The sequence below is a fragment of the Rousettus aegyptiacus genome, unplaced genomic scaffold, assembly GCF_014176215.1.
Source record: "Rousettus aegyptiacus isolate mRouAeg1 unplaced genomic scaffold, mRouAeg1.p scaffold_m13_p_2, whole genome shotgun sequence".
NCBI lineage: Eukaryota > Metazoa > Chordata > Mammalia > Chiroptera > Pteropodidae > Rousettus > Rousettus aegyptiacus.
The window spans coordinates 25,611,980-25,636,724 of NW_023416295.1; the positions used below are offsets into that span (position 1 = coordinate 25,611,980).

Here is a 24,745-nt window from a genome sequence, read left to right on the forward strand (position 1 = left end):
AAAATTTAATTACTATGATCCAGCAATCCCATTTCTGGATATATATCCAAATAACTGAAAGCAAAGTCTTGAAGATATATTTGTATATTTTGGTTCATAACGACATTATCTATGACAGCCCAAAGGTGAAATCAACAGATGAATGAACGAAATGTGGCATACATACACATATGGAATATTATTTGATTTTAAAAAGAAAGAAAAATATGTAATATACTACAACATGGAAAACTCTTAAAGACATTATGCTAGATGAAATAAGTCACAAAAAGACAAATATTGTTTCATTGCACTTATATGAGGTACTTATTGTAGTCAAAATTATAGACAGAAAGTAGAATGGTGGTTGCTGGGTGAGAGGAAAATGTGGAGTTGTTTAATGGGTCTGAATTTCAATTGTACAAGATGAAAGGAGATATGGGGAATAAATATCTCTTTTAGTTGTGATGGCTGCACAACTAACTATATGAATGTATTTAATATCACTGAACTGTACACTTAAAAATGGTTAAGATGGTATATTTTATGTGTATTTTACCGCAATAAAAAAAATTTAGTAATATGCTCGAATTTGAATCAAAACATAAACAAAACAACTTCCTAAAGTCAAAGACAATGATAATAGAAAAATACCTTGCAATTCTGTAGCAGTCGTATAAGGTGTTCAAAGCAATTACTGTTAAGAAAAATGGCCTGAAGAACAGGCCTATCCGTGCAGTCTAACATGGCTGTAATGGTATCTAGAAAAATAAAAACAAATCATCGATTTATAAAGTAGAAAATTTAGAATCACAGAAATATTTATTCTATCCATATTTTTAATTTAGGCTTTTCGGTTGACAAACATGTAAATAATAGGGATGAACTTACTTGATAAAAAAAGAGTGAACGTATCTATACTGTTATTAAAAATATTTAACTTTTTATATAAGTGATATATATTGCCTAGTTTACTTAGTTGTTCTTCCATTATAACGCTCAAATATAACCAAGTGAGATTCCCAATTTGCTTTTAATAAATAACACATGGTTATATTCGGCCACATAGTCTCATTTATATAGTATGAAATTAACATACGGCCACTATGAAAATGAGACTCCAGTAATTAATCCATTTGTGATGATGCTTTGCTCTTGCTTCCTACTGAAGGAACACCGCTATTAAGAAATCAAAGAACTAGGGGTGGTTCCATAGAGTATTGGTTAGCACATCTGCTTGACAGGCAGAAGGTCCTGGGTTCGCGCCCCAGTGGAGCCATGGTCCATATCCCAGGTATGCCAGGCCCCAGGTATGTGCTGTGAGCATGTGGGAGGAGATGCTTCGCCTTCAGAGATCTAATTCTTAAGGAGAGATGGCAATATCCCCTAGGTTAGGGGTGGAGGTGTGTGAGGGGTGGGTGGGAGGAGGTAGGGGGGAGGGGGCAAGGGGGTGGAATTAAAAAAAATAAAACATCTGACATAGGTAATATGATAGTTTCCAACAAAAAAAAAATCTAGTCAATATGGTCTCAAACTTCCTTGTAAACTTACGATTTACAGTAATTATAAACGTGTTATAACATATAAAAGGATAGAATGTATATAAGATGAATCTTATTTTCTTACAGAAATACTGTTGTAATGTCTCACTAAGTTTCACAAAGGGTTTGACATCTAGTATTTTTATACTGACCACACACACACATTTTCTTACTATACAACAAACCATGAATGTTGGTTATGCCTGGGTGATAGGAAATAAAAACTATTATTTTCTTTTTACTTATCTGAATTTTCTAGTTTAGTTGTAATAAAAATATTTTAATTCTATAAAAAAGAACTCTTGGTAATATTTTTATCTATCAATTTGATAAAAGAGAATACAATAAGAAATCAGATATATTGGTGAAGGAGCTTACATAGAGACACAGAGAGATATACAAGCACAAAATTAAACAAATAACCAACACAAATGGAGGAAAAGAAAAATAAGACACACACATACACACACACACACACATGATCTCTGAGGAAAAAAACAAAACAGAGGTTCTCTAGAGCAGGGGTCCCCAACCCTGGGTCGCAGACCAGTACAGGTCCGTGGCCTGTTAGGATCCAGGCGACACAGCAGGTGGTGAGCAGGAGGAGCAGTGCGCGAGCAAGTGAGCAAAGCTTCATCGGTCTGTGCAGCCGCTCCCCAGGACTAGCATCACCACCTCAGCTCCACCTCAGATCGTTAGGCATTAGATTCTCAGAGGAGCCCCGGTCCCTGGTCCCAAAAAGGTTGAGGATTGCTGCTCTAGAGGAAGGTCAGATGTTGAAGTAATCTCTGTAGAGATGTTATAGAAGTATACAGAAAACTGAATAGATTAGAAACTACAAATAGCACTTTCTGAAAAGTTACTTTTCCTAGAATTTCAAAATCACAGTTGACTTTTTACAGCGATGCTTTTAGAGGATAACACTTTCAAAAAAGAGTATTGAGGCTTGATTTTGTTAGTTAAAGCAAATAAGTACACAAATGAATTCCATATTAATTATCTCGAAATCAAAATCTAAATAGTCACATGATATCTGAATTATATAATCAATACTTTCTATACAATGGCCTTGCATTTCAAATGAAAGTGGAAAATAAAGTAAAAAATACTCAAGAGAAAAATGAGTATAATAAACCTGATGTGATACTTACTCAGCATTTTGATTTGTAGAGCTATGAACTGGTTTTCCCATTCTCTAGACCTCCTTTGATTAGGTAAAGCTGAATGATCTGAATTTAGTAATTTAAAATAGTTCTCCAGAATAGTGCTGGTTTCCACCTGACGCTGGTCAGAGCTGCTCGTGAGAAGGATATGTACTACTTCTGTAAGGCACTTCAGAGTAAGTTCTACCTTCCGACCCACTTCTTCAGGATTTCCATCCTCCCAGGAATCACAATCTGCCAACACTCTCATAAGAACTTCCATGGTGGCTGGAGAAATTGCTTGCAAAGCATTCCTCTGAAACATGAAAGAAAATAAAAATGTAATCGAAACATAACTGAAGTTCTATATGTTTGCAAAAACAAAGAGAATTTAATAAATCTTCACACAACTTTTTATTTTAATAAATGAACATATAAAAAAATATTAAAGATACTTTGCTAGTTTTATGCATGTCTTCATTTCCTCACTTACAGAATTCCGATTTTATTCAGATAGTAATCTGCCTACATACAAAACTCACTTACCACCCTCCTGCAGTTAGGAATAGCCACAGGATATAGTTTTGGTCAAGGATATTTGCCAGCAGACTATGAAAAGGATATCACTTTACAAATAATAAGGAAAAGACAACCCTTTGCTCTTGGCCTTTTCACCTGTTTCCTGCCTGGTTGCTTGGAGCCACCTTTACATCGCAAGGAAATAAACCCAAGAATTTAAGTATGCAGCCTACAGAGAGAACAGGAATATCAAAGGACCATAGCTCTTGATGATAGCATTGAGCTGCTGTACCAGCCCAGAACTGTCTAAATCTTCTTATGCAAGAATAAAAGATAAAACAAAAAAGATAAAACCACTTTGATTTGGTTAAGTCTCTCTCAAGTTTTCTGTTGGTTATAGCAAATCCATCTCAAATGATATACATATATAAAAGGACTAGCATGGCTCTGAGTCTACAAACATATTTCTGAAATACTAAGAAAGTAGTGACTGGGGTGATCAATTAAACTTAAAAATGAATATATATTGCCTTAAATTGTTAAATTGATAAATAATGAATAAGAAGACAGTCATGCAAAATCATCTGAAAATAACAGCACTGAGGCCATTAGGATTTATTAACAACATTAATAAATAATATTGATATAACAAGTCCTATTATGGAAGAAATTGTTGATGACTCATCCAACATTTTCCTCTGCTTCCTTATTAACAGAATCCCTGATATTTTACTTGGCTACCAGGAATAAAGATTACATTTCCTAACTTCCCTTGCTGCTAACAGGGCTGAGGAAGCAAGTTTTAGTAAATTTTTTCTGGACGTATTCGCCCTTTCTGTAGTCATCTGATGGAGTTCAGCAAATGAGATAAAGACAGTGTTTCAGTATTTCCTTTAAAGATAGTTGTCACATGCCATTTGTCTCCTTCTTCATCTCCCTATCCACCTCTGTGCCTAAAATGCAGACATAATGGCCAAACACTAGAATCTATATTGTACCACAAGAAACAACAACAACAAATTGACATTCAGAAGGAACCCGAGTCCCTGAAGATCTTAGCACCACCAGATTAACTCTGGACCACTTACCACTATTTTCTTTTAATGAAAGAAAAAAGTAAACTTCTAACTCAAGCTGTAATGATTTTAGAATTTACTGCTACTTATGGGATGTCATAAATTTGATATACCTGTTATTTACTTAGTTCTTATGAGTGCAGATGCTTTAAGTGCTTTATATGTATTATATGTTATTTGGTCCTTATGACAACCCTATAAGTGCCACTATTTCCATATTATAAATAAAGAACTATAACACATAGTTTATCCAAGGTCACACAGCTACTTAGAGATGGACATGGAATTTAAACCTATGTCAGTCAGGCTCCAAAGCCCTTGCTCTTAACACAACACAAAATAGAACAAATATGCCCATGAGAAGCCCAGGCAAGATGCTTTGGGAGGGAGACCAGTCATCAGACTTTTCTGCTCTTTATGACAAAGCCATTCTTATGCCTTTAGATAGTCCATTCATCCAAATATCCCAGTACCAGTGCTATAGTCAACAACTACCTTCTGACTTCAATATAGCTGTAACTATAGCTATAATCTGATTATAAAGATTTTGAATGTTTTCAGTACACGAAATAATAAACTGGCTGTCTAGTATCTACTTGCTTTCCATCTGAGTTTTAATTACTGGAAGTCTCTCGGGGCTTGATCACCCGTGGGCCCTAACAAGTCTCTGTGTGTTCAAAAGGGAATGGGATAAATAAGCTTCTCTACTAGTTAAAAACAAAGGCATTCCCGATTTTACTCACATATACATATTAATTTTTATTTAGTAGTGGAGGAATGATGGAAATGAGGAGATACGGAAGCAAAAAAAGGCAGATGACAAAGCAAACAAACTAAAAACTACAATTTTGGTCACCATCCTACTCCTCTACTAGAGTGAAGAGAAGACAGCAAGGCAACCCACCAAGAAACTCTGTGATTTTGTCACCAACAGAAATCATATACATTTTCATATATTATAGTTGTTGTATCGTAAAACATTTATGCTCATCTCTTCTTGAAATTTCATTAGTTACTAAACTTGTTGGTATATATTTTTATTTCATGTGTTATAAAGAAGCATGTATTATTATATTACAAGTGTTTTATTAATATTTTAGTATCTGCATTTCAATAAATTAGTTTTGAGATCTTATATATTTTATTTTAGGCATTCGAAAACATTCTGATAAGGGGCATTCTCCAACTGCCAAAGTGGTATGTGATACAAAAATGTTAAGAAACCTCTACTAAACTCTGTAGTGTAAGAAAACACATAGAATGTTCTTTCTGAACTATAATCCTGTTTTCAACTAGTAATTATACTCAAAGTTTACCACAGAGAGCTTTTAAGATGTTCAATTTAAAAAAAAAAAAATAAACAATGTTTTTCTTAAGGGTTTGTTTAAAACCTTTATATGCATTTAGTCATTATAAGTAGATAGAAGAGTGACTAAATTCATGTCTTAGGAAATCAAACTGCTAGAGCTTGACTTTATCAAGCAGACTAATAGGGCTGACTATCCTCTATATTCTAAAGTAGAAACTACTACAGGAGTTGAAAGTCAACATAACTAAGAACTTATAATACCAAAAATTGTTAAATCTGGTTATGCATTCTCTTTACTTTTAGTGCCAATATTATTAGGTTTCTTGGAAGTTAATAAATGAAAGAAATAAGTAAATTAGTTTTAAACAAGATATAAACTTAGAAAAATATTCATATGGTTTATGAAATTACAAAAAGACAAAGAATATATTAAATAATCCATGGAAAACTCTTTTGCACTATTGACTTATTTTATATATTAACATTCAACACTTTCCTCACCTGACCACCAGCTATAATGGCTCCAAAGAGATGCAATAAACAACACTTAAGGCTTTCCTTGAGATGTTCACTTTCCTGAAAACATTCTGTGAATATAATACACAAACAAATAAATAAGATTTTTCTTTCACAGTATGATTTATGTTTAAGGAATGTCTGACACTGAAACATTAAGAAACACTAAGAAAAGGTTAAAATCTGTTAAAAGGCAAGGGTTGATACGTATTTTTTCATAGGAAAGAAAAAGAGAAATTATTTGTCTGGTAGTATTTTAAAAGCTTTAATTATGTTATCACATTTAATTATCATAAGACTCCATATGAGGATATTTTGTCCCCATTGATAAATGAACATATGGAAGGTCAGAATTTAATATCTTGCCTAAAATCACAGGGCTACTAAGTAACACCAAAATCAAAGTAAGAGAAATTAGAGATAGTACTTACGATAAAAGAAAGGGACAAACTCCACAGTCAGAGAAGCTGGCTTATATTTCTGTCTGCTCTTTTCCACCGTACTAATGATTCGTCTATAATTAAAAAAGAGTTAATACCAAATTATATCACAGGCATGTAGAGATGGCATAATTACAAAAATAATTATAAAATAAATTTAATATTTGACATTTGATTTGTGTACTGGATAATACATCTGCAGAACTGACGATCTTAAAAGGAATTCTAGCCCATAAGTTAATGCTCATCAATGAAACGGTTTCTTCTTTTGAAGTGAGCAAAAAAGTTTTAAATGCTTAATGGTGAAACAGAGCAGGCCAAGTTAAGTCTCAAAACTAGAAACAGAAAAAGGAACTAGCCATTTAAAATTTCCAATCTACAAAAGAACGTGTTCAGCAGTACTGTTAATCTGATACTTAAGGTAGTAGTTTATTACTACAATGCAACTGAAATTCATCAGAAATCAGGCTACTTTGTGCCATTTTCTGAAATTTTATCTGGACACAAAGAGTCCATACTACTGGCTTCTTCCACCTTAAAGATACAACTTAAGTATAAACTGGGATTATTTTTGTGTTTTAATTCCAGTAGTCTGGACAGCTGAACTATTTCCAAAGACTTTTGTAAAGCCAACACAAATAGCACGTACTTTTACCAATATTTCAGTTCAACACAAAATGAGTCTCTTAGATGGACATGGTAGTGTGGGGAATTGGGGGTTAAAGGCTATTGTAATAATGATACATCCAACAGGTAGACAGCTAAAATTTTTTTTAAAAACGTACTTTTTATGCCCTGAAAAATCTCTTAACATTGATAAATAAAACCAACAAAAAATGGAAAATATTTGAAAAACAACCACATAGAAATTCTATACACCTAAATATGATTTACTGATAAAGTGTTGAATTAAGATATCTTAACAACTGTAACTGAGATATTGAAATTACTTTTCTTACAATTATTCAAAGCCAGAAAAGAAAGCCAATTGACTATAGAATAAGCCAAATAGCATAGGCACAGCTGGACTCCCTAATTACATAATAAAGAATTCTAAGATCCAGATCTAAGATTCAGATTCACTAGAAAACATCAGACACCATTTGCTACTGCACTCTCTTCCAGATCGGACTACTTCCATTGTGTAGAAGGCATAAGAATTACCACATTTTATCTTAATTTTAATCTCAAGCATAACATCCCAGGACATTATTGGATCTTCCTCTTAATACCATTATCAAAGTTTTTTTGTCCTTACAACAATACAAATATTACTGATGTTTGAAATAAAAAATTCAGTCATGTGGTAGAAAAATTAATTTTAAAAAGAATGAAATTTGATTTATATTTTGGTTACATCTTTCCATGAGATGATTTACATTTTGCACATTTATTATCAGTTAAGGTATTAATATAGATAGGATATATCCTATCCAAACAGCCTACGCTACAAACAATAAACATTCTCACTTGAAAATGTACTTTCAATTTGTGACTGACTTATTCTAAAGGCCCTGTATAAGAAGTAACATATGAACATAATTTCCATTATAATTGTTAGAAAATTTAATATGCTAATGTAAATAAAAAGGGTGAAAAATATTATAAAACAAATATTAAAGCACAGGTAGTAGTATTATATGTTTTCAATAGGTTGATACAGAACAGCTAATAATGAACTTAGTCTTGTACCATTTTTAGAACATGATATACTTGGTTGCTACACTATTATCTGATATTAGGGCCAAGCATCTAAGATTTAGCAGATGCTAATACATATCAACAGCTCTCTGAGAGGTCTGCAAAAGATGTGTCTACATCTCAGTTTTCCAAGATCATGTGCCCTCAATTTTTCTGTGCTTATTTTTTTATGATCTCATCGTGCCTGGTACATAACCATTTTCCTAATTTTAAAATTTTTATCTGGAAATAAATCCAAATGCTTGCAAAAGTTGCAAGAATAAAAATAACAAAAAGAATTTCAAATATAGTTTATTGTTAAAGTTCATTGTTAAAATTTAAGTTCACTGTTAAAATTTTATCCCAAATGCTTTATCATTTACTCACTCTCTCCCTATGCATATAGTACATATATTCTTATAAATGCACATGTTCAGACATATAATATTTTCTGGAATATTTAAGGAGAAACTATGTATATTCAGGCCTTTTAACTCTAAACACATTAGTGAATACTTCCTAAGAACAGGAATATTGTCTTAAATAACAGCACAGTGCAGTTATAAATTCTAATACATTTAACATTAATACATTTATCTAATCTACTATTCATAATCCAGTTTTGTAAAGTGATCCAATAGTGTCCTTTATAGCAGAGGTCCTCAAACCCAAGGGCCACAGAATGGTAATGTTAGAAATGGGGCCACACAACAGCAGGTAAGCGGCAGGCAATCAAGTGAAGCTACATCTGTATTTGCAGCCACTTTCCAGCGCCAGCATCACCATCTCAGCTCCACTTCAGATCATCAGGCATTAAATTCTCATAGGAGCACAAAATTCTCATAAGAGCACCAGTTCCTGGAGACACAAAGGTTGGGGATCGCTGCTACAGTATCCCCTGACCCCCCACCCCCATATAGCTTTCTGTCCAGGATCAGATATTGCATTTAGTTGTCATGTCTTAAACTTTAAGCATCCTTTAATCTGAAATATTTCTACATCCTTTCTTTATGACACTTTTAAAGAATGCTGACCCCACCCCCTTTTATTCATTAAAATGTTCACTTTGGGTTTGCTTGATGTTTCCATACAATTAGATTCAGATTACGAATTCTTGGCTGGAATACTATACAAGCAATGATGTGTTCTTCTTTGAGCGTCACAGTTGGAGGCACAGATGTTCACCTGCTTCTCATTGATGATGTTAATTTTGATCATCTGGTCAATATACTATCACGACTGTATAAAATAGTTGCTCATTTTTCCTTTGCAACAAATATGTAATCTGTGGGGAAACATTTTAAACCATGCAAAATCACGTTCCTTATCAAAATTTCTGCCTAAATTAGCATCTTGATCCATATCTTTCCCATGATGTGTGTAAAATGCTGATTTTTTCCCCAACACTAGCATCCGCTGTATAATTACTAACTGGCATTTGGCCTTCTACTATAAGCATGAGCCCTCACCTCTCCCTTTTCCTTCCTCTCTCCCTCCTTTCCTCCCCCCACCTCTCCACCTCTCCACCTATCTATCTATCTATCTATCTATCTATCTATCTATCTATCTATCTATCATCTATCATCACTGGTATGGACTTATAAATTCCTTTTTCCCCCCAATAATTTCTAATTATTTACTGTAATTATTTTCATGCATACTTTGTTCCAGGTTTGACCAGTTGGAGCCTATATTAAGGGCATAACTTCATATAATTAAATCATTTTTCTCTCTGGGCAGACAAGTCCTACTGAACTTGCACTGGGCACAAAGTCGGAACTCAATAAATTTATTTTCAAATAAATGCTTGAATGAGTACATCATTTTCAGTGATGATTTCTCTCCCTATACTTTAGTTCTACATGAGGAAATCTCTCTAAATATGTGAAATTCTACAAAGATAATTCGCTAATATATTAATCAAATCTATCAATTAAATCAAATTACATATAGAGATATGTAAACATCCATTCATTTCATCAAATAAGAAATTTTTAATAGCTCTGTATTTGGAATTACGCTAATTTTAATTAAATCTGTTCCAATCTGTTTTACCAGTTTTGGTAAGCGACAAGCGCAAACAATAAATAAGAAAAAATATACATTCCAAATTTCCATTTAACTTCAGTCAGATTAATATATAAGGTATAAGTTATTGCTAGAAAGACCTTGTACACATCTTCCATGACCTATAGATTGCTTCTAATTCCATAATTTATTTGCGTTGTTTAATTTCCCTATCAAAAAAACCAAAGGAACCCAATTCTAAATCCCTGCTTTACTGTTTACCTCTGAAGCAACTGTTACTATTACCAGCAAAATTGTTATGTCTATTAGAGATAATACATGGACATCTTCCAGCATAATTCCTGGCATACATATTGCACACACTCATGGAACGCCACTACTCATTCTACTCTGTTCCTCTTCTTGTTGTCATCTTACATATGCAGAATTCTCTTTCTATACTATGTTTAAATTTTTCTTGTTTTTGGCTTTCGAAAGCTGTTCTTCCTTTCGATTATCTTTTTTTTTTAATTTGTTCTCAGGTGTATCTTCTTATATCTTCTCTCCTTCTCTCATTTTAAAATTCATTTTGCTCTTATTAAGGATTCTTTTAAAAGCCTCTGTCATTTTCAGTCTGATCTTATGTTACCTTTCCTGTATATAGTTTACTATCTAAAAGAAAACTGTCATAGTTTCAAATTTAAAGTGTTATCTTAGAATTGTCATTACTCACAAGTTTAAGGTGGAGGCTGAGGAAGTAGCAAGAGTGAGAGGAAGAGACATAATATCCTTAAGAACTCCCTGGAATAAATGTCAAAATAGAAGGAACACTAACTAGTTGAGAACCAAAGTGCTAAATACGTAGAAAGGCTACAAATGGAACACTGTTATGTGCCTCTTTGAATCTTAAGCAGTCATGAGAAGTGCACAGGCAGAGCAGTGACAGTGCTGTTTGCCAATTATTTCCACAACTACCTTTCTAGTCATAAAGTAGAACTAACTTCTTGATCTCATTGGGATAGATGAAGACATGATTGGTTCTGGCCAATAAGTTCTGAATGAAAATGAGATATCATGTGTCATGACAAGAACATTAAATTGCCACTGTGAGACATTTTGGAGCTTTCTTTTCTCACCAACAAGGTTAACTAGCAAAATCTTATATGCTGTTCTGTCAGCTTGAGATCTTGAGTGACTGGCAATTAGAAGCTACAAGCCAACCAGTTAGATAGGCAACATAAACAAGAAATAAACTTTTGTTATTCTAACCCCTTATTGTCACTGCTGCATAATCTATTTTACCCTGACTGATAAAACAACTTTTTCAAGGAAAATTCAAAGCACTGTGTCCCTGGGAAAAGAGACATATTAAAGCTTAATAAAAAAGAAAGTATTCAGAACATCATTAATACCTTACCATTAATAAACAGTCAAGAAAAGTATTATGATAATGTGATGGTTAATCTTATGTGTCAACTTGTCGGGTGTTTCTGGATTAGATTAACATTTAAATTGGTGAATTCTGGGTAAAGAAGATTGTTCTCCAGAAAGTTCCTCATCCAATCAGTTGAGAACCTGAGTAAAGAAAAAGACTGGCCTCTCCAAGCAAAGGGGAATTAATTTTCCAGCAGACTGCCTTCAGATTTCATCTGTATCAAGAGTTCTGGGTCTCCACCTTGACTGCCTTTGGATGAGAATGCAACATTGGCTCTCTACCAGCTTTCAGGATGTGACTGCATCATGGACTTTGCTGGGGCACAAGCCTGTCAGTCCACATTGCAGAATTGAATTGCCAGTCTCTAAATCACATGAAGCAATTGCTTATAATAAACTCTTTCTGAACACAAACAGACACACTCTACTGGTTCTGTTGCTATGGAGAACCCTAATAAAGACAACTTCTCTCAAGGCAAAAAGGAAAGCAAATGTATAAATAAGCAGATAAGATTGTCATATGTAATAACTGGAGTATTTGTTCCTGTTATTCCACTTCTTACTTCTTGCTTTAACAAAGGATGCATTATTTCAACAAAACATCACTACATAGAACATAAACAATTATACTATATAGTCTAGATAAGTATATTTACTTAAAAATATATCAATTCTTCACCATCATCTAATGCTGGTTATTCAAAATGGGGTACACTACCCTAAAACCCTAAAAAGCCTATAAAAACATGTGTTTCAGTAATGTTGCAGGAAGTAGAAATTATTTATAAGTGAGTTAGGTTAACCTGAAAATGAAAATGGAAAAATCTTAAGATTGAAAATATAGTAGATTTTCATTGTAGGAGATGATACCAATCTTCCTATTCTATATCCACAGCTAAGAAAGACATATGAGTTTAAAACTCTTCTCTTTGAACTCTGCACTGGTAATTAGACTATTGCTACTAACCTCTGAACCCATCATCCTATATTTTATCTGCTTTGTGATGCTGGGAGAGGTGCTCTGCAAACTATACTTATCTTTTTTCAGCTACCCCACTGTTGGGTTCACGAATAGTGGGTACTAAAAGAAGCCTGAAAGATTGAAAGAGCAAAAAAGGATTTCTTATTCCTTATTTTTTTCCAGACAACAGTTCTTAATTCTAGTATTTGTAGGTTGGTTCCTGTCTTCAGCTTATTTTTGGTAATCTCAGAACCAGCCTCTTTACGGCTTCTCAGCAATACCCATACCAGCTAAATAATGTTCTTTCCTCGGAGGTTCAAGCCCAGCACAACAGGACCCCTTCTCCAAACCTCTAGTTTCTGATAACTCCAATCTCTTCCCTTTATTCCCATAGCCCTAAAACCCTAAAAAGTAGCCGATTCCTGAAGGTACTGTTCATTCTAGTCAGTGTCCCCCTATGTTTTTCCAATTCTCTAATATCTATTTAACAATTTTCTTGTATTATATTCTGTCTTTTTAAATACTAGTATGAGTTCTGTATTTCTGACTTGACCCTGATTGGACACAAGCTCCACAATTAAAAATAAAGGCAAAATATTGTTAAAAAATCATTTTCAAATCATGAAATATGCTTTAAAAACAAACAACTTTCCTTGAAGAATATATAATCTCTACTTGAGGCTGCTGTGCTGTGACATTTTCCTATCTGATTGTTATCATTCAACTGCATTACAAAATAAAAGTTCTGGAAGTGGCATTTATCATGAATTCATTACCTAGAACCTAGTTCTTTACCTCAGAGACAGAGATAAGGGTTGTCTCATACACATCTTACCATCTGTTTTTCATAGAGAATAAGACCTGCTTTGAAAAATTGCATATATTATGACATTCAGGTTTTGAATGAAAAATTAGGATTTCTAAGACATACCCTGAAATTCTATGCCTCCAATTCCGATATGGATCATATAAACTTTCACAAAATGCCAATGCATGGATCACAAATTCTTCGATAGATGTCTGATCTGCCAATTCCTTCTCTTTTTTTTTGCTTTTTAACTGAGAATAAAGTTAATCATAAAATTATATTTAGTTAAAAAATATTAAACTATATAACATTTTTACCTACATTAAAGGACTACATGTTTCATTCATCATCTAATAATAAACACTGTGATTCAAATAAGCCTATATTCCTTTCTAGTCTAAAGGTAGTCAATTAATCATCTAGACTAAATCTAACCTCTCAAATTGTATATATTTCCTAGCAATGGATTCCAATGAATAGATTCCAATGAATAACCAAACATCTTTCCAAAACTGAATATCTTTTCAATAAGAGATAGTTGATGAATAATAAATACATAAAATAACAAACTATGATTTTAAAGTCATTTACAAAACACTTTAATTTTTTAATTAAAACAAAATGTTAATTGCTTCTCTACTTTTAAATAATATATGTACGATGCCTGAAGTACAGTGTACCAATATTTTTCATTCTATCCTCAATTATTGTCTGTTGTCTAAAAACATTTAACTTTACTAACTATATTTTAAAAAATAAAGCCTAGTTACTCTCAGTAAAGCAACAAAAAGGAATATATTAATTCACACGTACTTGCTGAATATAGAGTGTTGTCATAGTGATGACATGATTGATATAAGAGCAAGTCCCAATTTCTTCCACATTAGACAGATTTCTGCGAAAAAAAGAACACTTGCATATTTATTACATATGAATAGTGAGAAAAAATATGCTCATATTTTTAGATTGAATTTTGAAAATACATGTTGGCAAATGAAATACAAATGACAGTTATTAGTTTAAAATCAATAGTTACATAACTACATTCTCACTGAAGATATGAAACACAATTCAAGCACTATTTAAATACTATAAACAGAGAAACTATATAAGACATACATGCTGCTCAGCATTTATTTATTATAGAAAAACTGGAAAATATCATAAAGTAGAAACAGAAGAGAAAAAAATCAGAATATTTTTAAGAGTTTGGAGAAACATGGCAGAGTCAGAGACGTCGCCAAGTCTCTCCCCTTGAAACAACAATAAGCGGAACATCTAAAACTCAACAAAAAAACACCCTAACTGCACTCCAGCACATCTGAGCATAGGATCTGCGCACAAGAGCTACAAAGCGACAGTAATCAAAATGGCATGGTATTGGCAGCAAAAACAGACACACGGACCAGTAGAAGAGAATCAAGAGTCCAGAAGTAAACCCATATTTATATGGGCAAATAATTTTCTACAAAAAAGCCAAAAACATACAGTGGAAAAAGGAAAGCCTCTTCAATAAATGGTGCTGGTAAAACTGGAAAGCCATCTGCACTGTTGTCTATCACCATACACCAAAATTAACTCAAAATGGATTAAGGACCTGAATATAAGACCTGAAACAATAAAACGCATAGAAGAAAACATAGGAAATGAAACTCAAGGACCATAGGCTTAGAGATGATTTTATGAATTTGACCTCAAAGGCAAGGGAAGTAAAAGCAAAAATAAATGGATGGGATTACATCAAACTAAAAAGCTCTGCTCAGCAAAAGAAACCATCAACGAGGTTAAGCGACAACCATCCAAATGGGAAAATATATTTGCAAGCAACACCTCTGATAAAGGCTTAATATCCAAAATATACAAAGAATTCATACGACTCAATAATAACAAAACAAATGATCCAATCAAAACACGGGCAGAGGACCTGAAAAGACACTTCTCCCCAGAGGACATACAAATGGCCAACAAATATATGAAAAGATGCTCAACATCACTAGCTATTAGGGAAATGCAAATCAAAATCACAATGAGATACCATCTGACACCTGATAGAACAGCTATAAACAACAGGACAAGCAGTAACAAATGTTGGAGAGGATGCAGAGAAAATGGAACCCTCATACAATGCTGGTAGGACTGCAAATTGGTACAGCCACTATGGAAAACAGTATGGAGATTCCTCAAAAAACTAAGAATTGATCTACCATGTGATCCAGCAATCTCTCTAGTGAGTATTTGCCCCAAAGACGTGAAAACTCATATCTATAAAGATATTTGCACACCAATGTTCATAGCTGCATTATTCACAGTGGCCAGGGCATGGAAGCAACTGAAGTGCCCTATGATAGATGATTGACTAAAGACGCTGTGGTACATATATACAATGGAATATTACTCAACCGTAAGAAGAGATGAAATACTGCCATTTGTGACGACAACCTGGATGGACCTCAAGATTATCATGCTAAGTGAAATAAGCCAGACTGAAAAAGTTGAAAATCACCTGATATCACTTATATGTGGGATATAAACCTAAAAGCAACAAATAAACAGGACAAACAGAGTCTCATGGACATGGACTATAGGCTAGGGGTTACAAGAAGGTGGGAGGTGAGGAGGAGGGAGGAGGTAGACAGGGTAAAGAGGGTCAAATATGCACTGACAAGAAAGAAATCTAACTATGGGAGGTGAATACATGGTATAAACATATATATGCCTTAATATTAAAGTGTACAGCTGAAACTTACTGGATTTCGTTAACCAATGGCACCATAAAAAATAAATGACCGAATGAATGAATGATAATGTATAGCAGTAAAAATGTGTGTTTGTATATGCAAGGACTACACAGAAAATACCAATGCAATAAATTCTAAGTTAGGTAAAAATGCCTGTCGCTGTCACCACTTTAAAGCAAATTTATTTTTATCTTGGCTGAATTTTTCAATAACTACGTATTATAACTAAAAGGTTTTCCAATATAATAACAAACCAGAAGCCTATTGCAAAAGGTACACTTAACTTTTAATGCTCTGTATAAAAACACCATTAATAATCAATAAATACATTATCATTTTGGTAATACCTATTTAAAACAGACAACTTTTATTTGTACCAGATACCTGCAAAGAATAATGAAGAATTTGACAAGCAAAATTGACAAGGCTTGTTGCTGTTCTTCTAACCCATCTGCCATTTTCTGAACACAGTGTAGTAGCTGGATCCTCAGAACCTGCAGAATATTGTCAGGAAGCAAAGATATTCCTGGAGGCACATCATCCACCCTACAATATAAAGGGAACAAAATAAGACGGGTGTTTAAATACAGGAAGAAAATACTTCACAAAGGAATTGAATTTTAAGCTCAAATCCTAAAAAATCTGTTTTATTACAGGTATTCTAGCAAATAATTGAAACTGATGGAGTTGTGAGAACCCCCAAATTAACAGCTGGTTGGTGAGAAGTGTGGATGGTTCCCCAACTTGCAAACAGTGTCTGAAGTAAAGGCAATCTTGTGGAGGACTTTGCTGTTAACTTTCGGGGTCTGGCGCTAACTCTGGGTAGTTTCGGAATTCAAAAGAATTGCAGGACACCCAGTTAGTTGCAAATGGCTCACCAAAGTAGAAAAGAGGCTTCTAGAAGCCAAATCTAGTAGTACAGCAAAAAAGACTCTGTGATCAATTAATAATGTCTGCCATGAGAGCAGGGTTACACAAGAGTATCGTGTGTGTCACATAATTGCCAAGCTTATTTATGTCACCAATGAAGTCTTTGTGCCAAAACTTAACAAACTCACTCAAAGGGTAAGAAATTAAGTGTTTCTATATACCTGGTAGGCAGCTTTTCGAAGTCAACATCTAAGAATTGTTCATAGCTAGAAACAAAAGTGTCCAGCCATAGCTTCAGGTAATCTGGATCTTTCTGAAATAAGAAAACAGTTAGAATATTATGTGTACCTGTCAAAGGAAAAAAAAAAAAACAAAACAGCTTTTACTCCTATTAAGCAGATATAAATTGACAAACCTAAAGAAGCAATAAAATGAAATCTCTACGTGATATTCAGGAAGACATATGTCTTGTTTTAAAATGTGTATTAACGGGTGGCTCCATAATGTAGTGGTTAGCACGTCTGCTTTACACGCAGAAGGTCCTGGGTTTGGACCCCAGGTGGAGCCACGGACCATACCCTGGGTGCGCCAGGTCCCCAGTGTGGGGCCCTGAGCTTGTGGGAGGTGACACCCCGCCTTCAGAGATCCATAGGTCAGGGGTGGAAGTAGGGGGAGGGGGAAATTAAAGAGAGGGAAAAAAATGTGTATTAAGTATAGCAAACCCTCAAATTGCTTTTGTCACTCACACAAAGAGCTACAGTCTTAACAATGTCCTATAAAATTCTAAACAATTTGCCCTCCCCTATCTCTGTGACCTTATCCACTATTATTACCCTATACTACACTGGCTTGCTAGCTGTTACTGGGACATGCCAAACATGCTTCCATCTTAAGGCCTTTGTAATAGCTGTTTTCTCATCCATAAACTCTTCCCTTAGATAGCTGAATGGGTGAGAAAACAGCTATTACAAAGGCCTTAAGATGGTGGCATGTCTGGCATGTGCCTAGTACTGACCAGGTGCTCAATAAATATTTATTCAATGAATTAATAAGAAATATAAAATGGATAAATAAAATTAAATAAAATAAAAGATGGATCACTAATCTAAACATAAAACAAAAACTAACATCTTTTAAAATAAAATATAGGATAACACCTGTGCAAATTTGGAGTAGACAAAGAGTTTGTACTTGGGACACAAATATCACAGGCCAAAAAAAAAAAAATAATTAACCATTGGTCTTAATCAAAATTAAAAACCTCTACCCATCAAAAGACATCATGAAGAAAATGGTAAGGCCATATACCAGGTGAAAATATTCTCAGTACAAGTATCTGACAAAGGACTTATACCAATATACAAAGAACTCCTATAAACCAATAATACTTCAATTCAAAAAGGGGCAAAAACTCAAACAATTCACAAAAAGGGATACACAACTGGCTAAAGAGCACACAAAACCATGCTCAACATCATTACTTACCCAGGGAAGTGCAAATTAAAATCAAATGAAACAACCTTACACAACCACTAGAATGGCTAAAATTAAAAAGACTAACGATAGCCAGTGTAGGTAAAGATGTAGAATAATTGGAACACACATTTCTGGTGTGAGTATAAAATTGTATAATCACTTGGAAAACAGTTTGGCAGTTTCTTCTAAAGTTAAAGATAGATTTACCACATAGCCCAGCCATTCCTCTTGAAAGAAGTAATGCATAGCTACAAAAAACCTTGCACAAAAATGTTCATAGAAGATTTATTTTTAATAGCCAAAAGCTAGAAACAAAATAAAATTCCATAAACAGGTTAATTGATGTGCTATATTCACACAGTGGAATGCTAATTTCCAAAAACAATGAATGAACTATTGATACAACAAATAAAATTTTCAAAACATGTTGAACAAAAGATGTCAGGCATTAAAGCATATACACTGTATGATTTCACTTATACAACATTCTTGAGCAGGCTCCAGTGACAGAAATTAGATCATTGGCTATCTTTCAGAAGAATGACTACCAAAGGACACAAAGAGAACTTTTCTTGGTAACAGAAATTTTCTATTTTTTCATTAAGGTGGTACTTACATTAATGTTTGCTTGTATCAAAACTCATCAAATTTACACTTAAAATCTGTGCATTTATGGTAAGCCTCAAAGCTGATTTGAAAAAAAAATGGATTCATCAGAAATACTTTAAATATAAACTGCATCCTAAAAATGATGCTTAAATTTGTTGCCTTTACCTCCTTAACACGTCTTTATGCTAGTCAATTTCAAGATGATACTTAGGAGTCTTACTTTGTCATTAAATATCATTAGCTAAAAACTGCTCTTGGATAAAGGGAATTCAAGTAATTTATTTCCCTAAAATAAAAGCATTACACTACAAATCAGAATTCCGAAAAGAATGTTCCCAAAATATACAGACTGCTGACCTTTTGTGTATTTGTTTTTCTATTAATATACTGTTCCACGATCAGATCGTAAATTGCCACAAGCTACATCATCACTGAGAAATAAGATAGAAATATTTCAGAAAAGATCTTGTGAGAAATTTTCTCAAGGGTTTCATTACTTGCTTTTGTCATTTCCAACTAGTATGTCATTCTTTCATTTGTTCATTCATTTATCCATTTCAGGATAGGGCTCCAGAAATAAAAGCTGGAGTTTTCCTAATCATTGTTCTTTTTTAATAAAGCAAAGGATTATCTCTCTGTAAAAGTCAGAAACAAAACAGTCTCACAATACCATAAAGATTTAATGCATTTCTCCTCATAGTTTATTTAGCATCTGGTTAAGAATCTAAAGGTCAGGGCTACTAAGTGTTTGGCAACTACAAAGTTCTCCTAGGAAGCTGAGCAACTTTAAGAAATGGTACTCAAATATGGAAATGTTTCATTTAGTAAGCAGCAAAGCTGTCAGTTTTTTGAGCATCTGCTATAGCAGGCATTAAAATATATGTATATATAATCTATATAAACTATTTAAAAATGTATATATCATCTATATAGATCTACTATCTGCCTACCTATCTCATCCCATTTACTTATTATGACTATCCAGAAGGTTTCATTTCCCCCATTTTAAAGGTTAGAAAAGGGAAATTAAGGACATATAACTTGTCCATAATCATACAGCTACTAATCGATAGTGCTGGGTTTAAAATGCAAGATGATATATGAATCCAATTGTGCCCTTTCTACTACACTGTATTTCAACTGCGAGCAGGTACAAAATGGAGGTTAATGGACAAAAAGAGGGTAAGAGTTAAGCTGATCAGTTTAAAAAAGAAAAAGATGGCTGTGCTTAATCAAATTTGAGAAACACTAATTAAGCAAAGTTAAATGAAATTTTTAATAATATATTATCTTTGAGATGAAATATGCCTTCAACTGGCATTGGAAGGTGTGTATATGCAATTTCCAAAACCTATAAAACCACAAACCTTATATTTCTGACTTAATTTCATAATTTTATCAAAGAACCTATTTTTCATTTGGTTGATCCTTTCCATTATGTTTATTTCATTAATGTCTACTCTTTCTAAAAGTACTTTTATTAATGAAATTTTGAACAAACATACAAGAGAATGATATAATGACTCAGCTCCAACAATTATCAAACCACGCATAATCGATCTTCTTTCACCTATACCACCATCTTCAAATGGATTATTTTGAAGCAAAACCAAAATTCATTTCATCCACAAATATTCAACATATATCCCTAAAAAGACATCTTTTAAAAACAGGACAATATTATCACAGCTAAAAATTTAGCAGTTACTTAATATCAGTGTTCAAATTTTCCTGATTCACTCATAAATGCCTTTGATAAAATCAGGACCCAAATAAATTCCATAAATTACAACTAGTTGATGTATCTTAAGTCTTTTTAAAAACATGCTATTACATGTCTTTTTTGCCCTAATTTATTTGTTGAAGACACTGGATCATTTGTGATGTAGTATGTCTCACAATAGAGATTTTGCTGACTGTATATCCTTAGGTTACTCAGTCTACTTTATTTCCTAGGAATTAGTAATCTAGAGATTATCAGATTTAGGTTCAATATTTTTTACAAAAAAATACTACATAGGTGTTGTTATATATGTCCTTCAGAAGGTACATATCTGACTTTAGAAGGTACTGATCAATATTTCCTACATCCACTATTTTATTACGAGTAACTTCTGCAATAAACCTTAAAATTTCCTATGATACCACCATGACTATCAGAAAGATTTGCAGAAAAAGAGCTATTTACTCTTAATCTTACTTCAAGATTCTGAAGACTATATCCAGATACAGATTATGTTAATGCCATTCAATCCAAGATGTTATATAATCATGATTTATTAAAATTGAACATATCCCTTAATAAATGTGAACCTTCTTATAAATTTCCTGCAACAAGTGAAAGATAAACATAATAAATTTGAGCATTTCCACATTGTAGAAATAAATGTACAATTTCCTTTACTTTCTTGGGGTTTATTTTGTTCGTATCTTAAAATAGATGATATATTCATAATCTATTCCTGCATTAAAAATTGAACAAATTAAATTTAAGAGCTTAAACAATTATTATCTTATATTTTAGGGTCATGAATTCAGAAGCAGCTTTGATGGGTGTTTCTTCTGGCTCAGAGTTTCTAACGAGACTGCAAGGATGACATCAACTAGGGCTGCAGTCATAGCAAAGCCTGACTGGCCTTGAGGAACTACTTTCCCCATCATTCACATGGTGGTTGGCAAGACTTCAGTTCTTCACACCACGGGCATCTCCATAGGGCTGCTCACAACACAGCAGCTGGCTTCCCCCAGAGTAAATGATCCAGGAAAATAAAGAGCAACTGAGATGGAAACAACAGTGTCTTTTCTAATTTTGGAAATGACACATCATCACTTTTGCCAAATTCCTTTGGTCACAGACGAAACATGGTACAACGCAGGAGAGGATTACAAAAGGGTGTGAATACCAGGAGGTGGGGATCTTGAAGGCTGGCTACCACAGATGACTAGTTCATTAATTTTTAGCCTTTTCTTTTCTAACATACTTAAAGTCATAAATTTACCTAAATAATGCTGTAGCTGCCCCTCCCCAAGTTCTAAAATGCAGTACTTCTACCATTCGGTTTCAAAAAAAAGTTTTAATTTTCCTTTAGTACTTGTTCTTTAATCAAAGGTTTATTTAAAAGTGTATTTTGTGATTTCCAAACATTTTAAAGAATCTTTTTTGCTATTGATTTCTTAACTCCATTCACATCAGAAAACATACTCTATTGTTTTGATCACTTGATTTTGTTGAAACTTGCTTTAAGGCCTGTTACATCATTATTTTTAGAAATGTTTGCATGTGCTTGAAAGGAATGCGTATTGGGTATAGTGTCCTACATAAATCCCTGACATAAAATTTGTCAATTTACTATTTAAATTTTCTTTATCTTTACTAATTTTTGTCTGTTCATTCTAACTACAAAGGTGCATTAAAAAACTAAAATGTGTTAAATTTTTTATAAGCCTACTACATGATTGTCTTTATGTCCATTTTTCTGTAGTTCTGTCAATGCTTGCTTTAAGATTATGTTATAAAGTACAAACATTTAAAATTGCTGTATTTTCCTGATGAACTGAACTATTTTTGTTTTGCTAAAAATGGTACTATTTCACTCTCCTCTTTGAAATCTTTTCACTAGTTAGAAATCAGATTGGCAAGTCTTTTCTATAAAGAGATCAATTCATTACCTTTTCCACCCACCATTATCACGGAAAAATCAGCTATTAATATGTCATCCTCTTGAAGATACTCTTTTTTTCCTCTGGCAGCTTTTAAGATTTTTCTCTTTCTCTTTGGTTTCCTGCAAAACCACTATGGTTTTACTATGATATATCTTGGTATGGAATTTGTTTTATTTATTCTCCTTGAGGTTCACTGGACTGTCATCGATCCTGGAAAGCTCTTACCTGTACTCTCTTCAAATATTATATTTGTTTCATTTTCCCTCTCCTCTCCTGTTCAAAATCCAATTAAACATGTAAAACCTTTTCATATTATCATTCCTATCCCTTAACTGTCCTTCCGTATTTTCTACCTCTTTGCTTTCCTAGGGTATATTCTAAAAATTCCATGATCTCCCTGACAATTCTCATTCTCTCCAGCTGTCTAAGCTCATATTAATCCCATTTATTGGCTTTTAATTATTATTATTCGGTTTTTTCTATTTCTAGACATTCTATTTCTTTTTTAAATCTGCTAGGTCACTTTTAAATATCATATTTCCCTGACTCTAAGATACATTTTTACATTTTGGTATCTTTGAAATCAAAATGTGTCCAATAATTTGCTCTTAGAGAGGCTGCTGTTATGATATACTTATCGTTGTCAGTGCAAACCTGGTAGAAAGTGTTGATGTTGATGTCCTTTTGCTAAGTTTAAGTGCATAATTGGTAGAACGTAGAGTTTAATTGTTGTTTGAAAATGTCTTCTAAAAATTATACTATGATCAAGCAATAAAATGAAGTTACTCTACATATAGAAACACATGAAAAGAGATAAATAGTATAATTTAACATTAATGATACAAATATTTATTATTGTAGAAATGATTATAATTTTATGTTGTCTTGCTACGTAATAGCAAACTTGCAATTGAGATATTGAAATACATGCAAAAAGACTTATCTATCATGTCAATCAAAGCAAATGAAGACCAGAGAATCTGCCAAATCCCTTGTAAAGATGAAATTTCAAAGCAACGAGCATGGTATGGTCGATTCATAAATCATGAATTAAAGTATTAATCTGCAATTTGAAAGAAATATTTCTATCTACACTGAAGGTTTTTTCTTCCAGAGGGACTTGCATTTGCTCATACCAAGCACCAGTGTAGTCTGCATGACTTGGGACTTTTTGGATTTTTCCTAGAAGGAAAGCTGGAATTTGATTTGCAAATCCATCAAAGAATCAACTTGTGGTAACATCCTCTCAGAAGCTTTTTCATCACTGTACTCTGCTTTATACAAGGTACTTTTCTCTGAAGTTACCAAGTGAAGGTGGGAGAGTAAGCTGGGTTTGCTTCTAGTTAATCATTATCATAACGGTGTACACCTTTGGGGACAGTAAGAGAAAATCTATTGGACTTCTCACTCTGGTTAGACCCTTGGCTTTGACTTCTGTTCACCCGCAAGGCCACATAACAAAAGCTCAAGTTCACCAGGAAAAGTATCTTCCATTCTCCATCTATCTAAATTTCTGCTTTCACTAAGATTTTGCCTCACAATACCTTTCCGTTTTGCCAGCTTTTCGGTGTTATTGTTTCTTAAATTTCATCCAGAATTTTAACCATCCAGGGATGGTTAAAACAACCTAGCCTGTTACCAAAATGAAAATCTATACTAAGATCATTTTTCCTTTGTATTTTTGGTCATGCCTTATACATACCTGGAATGTCTTCTGTGACAATTAAACTACTACCCATTTTATAAAACCTTGATCAAATGCTGCGTCTTCAACTAAGCAACCCCTGATGACTTTGTCTTCATTCATTCATCTTTCCTTAGGTCTCACATCTGGAGTGTTTGCTAAAGCCAACAATAATTTCTTAATTGTCAGACCCAATACATGCGCCACAATGCTTTTCTTTACTGCTAGGTTGAATTTTATACTACTGACTACTCCTGTCTTTATAACTTCCCTCTACTTTCTGAAGCAACCAC

General features: G+C 33.5%; 1 protein-coding gene across 6 annotated transcripts in view; it reads right to left on the minus strand.

Annotated features, from left to right (window-relative positions):
• The window catches only part of NBEAL1 (neurobeachin like 1), a 121,639-nt gene that overhangs the window by 89,567 nt on the left and 7,327 nt on the right, over positions 1-24,745 (minus strand). For 5 of the 6 annotated variants that reach the window (XM_036236213.1, XM_016161914.2, XM_036236214.1 and 2 more), the window contains exons 3-10: positions 17,242-17,333; positions 16,535-16,696; positions 14,226-14,307; positions 13,536-13,663; positions 6,514-6,596; positions 6,068-6,153; positions 2,672-2,978; positions 634-740 (exon numbers count right to left, since the gene is read on the minus strand). In XM_036236213.1, coding sequence (XP_036092106.1) covers positions 634-740; positions 2,672-2,978; positions 6,068-6,153; positions 6,514-6,596; positions 13,536-13,663; positions 14,226-14,307; positions 16,535-16,696; positions 17,242-17,333 — 1,047 coding nt within the window. Of the gene's footprint in view, positions 1-633; positions 741-2,671; positions 2,979-6,067; positions 6,154-6,513; positions 6,597-13,535; positions 13,664-14,225; positions 14,308-16,534; positions 16,697-17,241; positions 17,334-24,745 lie in introns of those variants that run through there. The other variant, XM_036236215.1, reaches the window with a different exon arrangement.